Genomic DNA, 3,532 nt, shown 5'->3' with positions numbered 1-3,532 from the left:
GGGGGGGGGGATTTTTGGAGAAAGGCATGTACCATGTGACTTTCCCTTATCCTACAAGAGGAAAACGGAAAGTTTTGTAGAGTTTTCACAAGAAAGTGTGAGTGTGTCCTATATCTACTTGTGTTTTAGTAACCAACTGAAAGAGGAGTGTGATTTCAGCTTTTATGGCTCACTTTTTTAACCATGTGATCTTGGGGGTGGCTCTTGCAAGATTGTCGCTGGCTAAAAACAGAGTAGATGGATGCAATAAAATGTTGTTCTATCTCAGTCGAGATCTAATTGCTTAGGTCTATTCCAGTTCTGTATTCTACTTTTGGGCATTTTTTAGAATTTGATCTTATGGTCTGTACTTACTCATCTGCTTCTGAATGGTTGTGATCCACTTGTTTTATTTTGTTTTGTTTTTTACTATTAAATTTTCCTTACTTTGACTGTTGTGTGCGTGATGTGTGTGTGCTTTGGTTTTTGTAAGATTTGTTAATTGAGTTCTAAGTCAGCCTAATTGTCACTGCTCATTTGTGATTTAGTAGGTGTGATGTGCTGAGGTTGAAATTGGTTAAGAAAAGCGAGATTTGAACTTCAATGGAAAAGAATTTGGTGAAAGTTGTAGATCCGTGAGTGAGATATTTCACTTGAAAACACATTAAAACCAAATCTCTGTTTCAAAATTTTACTTGTAGACTTGTAGTTCAAATAGTGAAAATATTATTTCATGCCCAAATGGATCTTTTTAGTTCTAAGCAGGCTACCTTTGCTGTAAAGTAAGAAATTGTAAATGTGCGGGTGGTGGGGGTTGGGGTGGGGGTGGATTGAGAGTGTTCACAGGAGGACAGGTTAGGCATTCAGGGCGGGGCTATTGCTAGCTAAGCTAACTTCTCACCTGCTTGGCCTAGTCGCATTTTCATGCTTAAGTTGGAGAGCTGATATTAATAAGTATAACAATCCATGTTAAATGTTTCTATTATTTTGTGGGGGAATATGTAGCTAATGTAGTAGTGGTGAGAATTGTTACACCATTTAATTGATTAATTAATATCTATGTACTTCTGGTGTAAAAAAACTTGGTAAAGAATATCTTTTTAGCTGGACCAGCACTGTCAAATCACAAATGTCATTTGGTTATGCTATGTTTACCAAAGATATGCTTCTAATTGCACTCCACCAAACAAAGCATTAATCATTTTCTCACCCTTACCCATTTGTCTTAAACTTCTGTAGACTCAAGGAATGAGAACAGGCTTTGAGCCTTACAGGGGTACATTATCTGCTTTAAGGAGAATAGCATATGAAGAGGGTATTCGTGGGTTGTACAGGTCAGTGTTTGTTTTTTTCATGAAATTTGTCGCTCTTAGTGTTTCAAATTGCTTGTCTACCAGTTTTTGCTGATTTAAATTGCTTTGTGGTGGACAGCGGTCTGGTGCCTGCTTTGGCTGGTGTTAGTCATGTTGCTATCCAATTTCCAACTTATGAGAAAATTAAGATTTACTTGGCCAAGCGAGGTGATAACTCACTTCTGGTCAAAATGTTTCCTTTCACTTCTAGTTAGTTCAGTATCTTTAGATTTGTTTTCCCACCTATTGGAAAGGATGACATCGTTTCTGAATGTGCTGGCTTGTTGTGATGATGTCAGCTAACACTTCAACGGATAAACTTGGGGCCCCTGATGTTGCCGTTGCATCATCAGTCTCCAAAATATTTGCTTCTACATTGACATATCCACATGAGGTATGTTATTTCGTTGGTTGCGTTGTTAATTTACTTTAAATGGCTAACTGAGACATAAAGTGGTATACCCTATGACGTCTTGGTCCACAATTTTACAGAAATACTGCAATTCAAGTTCTTCCTATGTCTTCTTCTTTTTTTTTTTTTAATTGGGATATTTAGTGCACCTGTGTTCTCACATCTGTTGTCCTTCTTGGGCTTCTTTATTTTTGGTCAATTCATGGTTGAAACACTTCACTAGATTTTGCATGTGTTGGGAAAGCTTAGGGAATCGAGTTTATGACAAGCATACTATCACCAAATCATTCTTTGGAATTTTCGTTGTAGGTTGTACGTTCAAGGCTTCAAGAGCAGGGGCGCCATTCTGAAAAACGGTACTCTGGTGTAGTTGATTGCATTAAGAAAGTCTTTCATCAAGAAGGCATCGCTGGCTTTTACCGTGGTTGTGCAACCAACCTAATCCGAACTACCCCTGCAGCTGTTATCACATTTACCAGTTTTGAGATGATTCACCGCTTCCTTGTAACCATGTTCCCCCCTGATCCTCATCCTCACACATTGTAGGATGGCAGGGCTTGATTCATCATAGAAGAGGCAGTTTAGTTCATCAAGTCCTTGAGCAAAGGCGACCGATTCGTCTGCATCAATTTCCTCATCGATTGTGTATCTTGTTTCTTATTAGCTGTCATAGCATCATAGAAAAGCCATTTTGGCCATTGTGATACAGATTTAGTATACCATTTATATACTGAAATTGATGATGATGATGATGATAAAAGGAGCTGAAATGTAGGAACACTAGAAACTATACTGAGGTTTCAAAAATTGAATATTAATCGAACTTTTGAGGCGTTTACTCTTTGGGCTTTCCAGCTTATATATCGTGCTAGTAAGTATTCCTTCATCCTGACAGGTGCAGAATATATTATTTGCACATTTTTTTCATCATTTCGAAAGAGTTTAACTTATATACATCGTCGTCGGTATTTTATGAAGTGCTGGCCCTGAGAAATTGGATGAGAACATGTCTCAGGACTTTCTAAAAGCAAGAGGAATCTACCTATTTGGAAAAGGAAAAATTATATCTCAAGGAACAAATATCTCTAATATTTAAATAACTGTTAGCATCAAGAGAACTCCAATAGATGATTGGTTGCTACTTGCTAGGTGCAAAGTCTCATTATTCTTGAAATAATCTTTCAACTTTCTATGAAATGTCACTTTTATTTACATTTGAAAAAGGCAAATAAGAAAGCAAATTTACAAGGTCAAAGCAGAATGTATGTCCAATGGCGAAGATTAGAGTAGAAAGTTAATGGGTATTTGAGTGTTGGTTTAAGTTTCTACTACTAGGACATGACCTTAGATAAGAGAGTATGAAGGACGAGACGTAGGGTAGAAGGTTAACAGGTATTTCCGCATTTGAGCGTTGTCTAGTTTTCCTTACTATTATCTTATTCTTCTATTTTATTACATGTTTTCTTTGCATCATTTACGTCTTGTTTGACGTTTTGCTACTGCTCTTCTCTTTTATCTTTATTCATTACCGTATTTTCTTTCAAAACTTGAGATGAAAGTTTATCAAAAGTAACCTTTCTACCTTCACAAGATATAAATCAGATAAAACTCCATATACAAGACTTGTTGTTATTATTATTGTATATATTATAAAACTACTTATATATATAATATAAAATAGAAGTAGGATTAATCTTGCTTTCTTCTAAAGTTGGGTATCCTAGAATAGAGATGATCTTTTTTTTTTTCAACTTCACCAAATTGTAGTTGAGATAGTTCATCTTTTGCT

General features: G+C 36.2%; 1 protein-coding gene across 1 annotated transcript in view; it reads left to right on the top strand.

Moving 5' to 3' along the window:
* Positions 1-2,602, top strand: part of LOC107031746 (nicotinamide adenine dinucleotide transporter 1, chloroplastic) — a 7,848-nt gene extending 5,246 nt beyond the window's left edge. The window contains exons 7-10 of the mRNA XM_015233208.2: positions 1,219-1,313; positions 1,411-1,499; positions 1,631-1,725; positions 2,053-2,602. Of these exons, the coding sequence (XP_015088694.1) occupies positions 1,219-1,313; positions 1,411-1,499; positions 1,631-1,725; positions 2,053-2,289 (516 nt within the window). The 3' untranslated portion in view covers positions 2,290-2,602. The remainder of the gene's footprint in view (positions 1-1,218; positions 1,314-1,410; positions 1,500-1,630; positions 1,726-2,052) is intronic.
* The last annotated feature ends 930 nt before the right edge of the window (positions 2,603-3,532 follow it).

Source organism: Solanum pennellii, chromosome 9, assembly GCF_001406875.1.
Source record: "Solanum pennellii chromosome 9, SPENNV200".
NCBI lineage: Eukaryota > Viridiplantae > Streptophyta > Magnoliopsida > Solanales > Solanaceae > Solanum > Solanum pennellii.
This window is presented reverse-complemented; position numbering and strand designations above follow the sequence as displayed.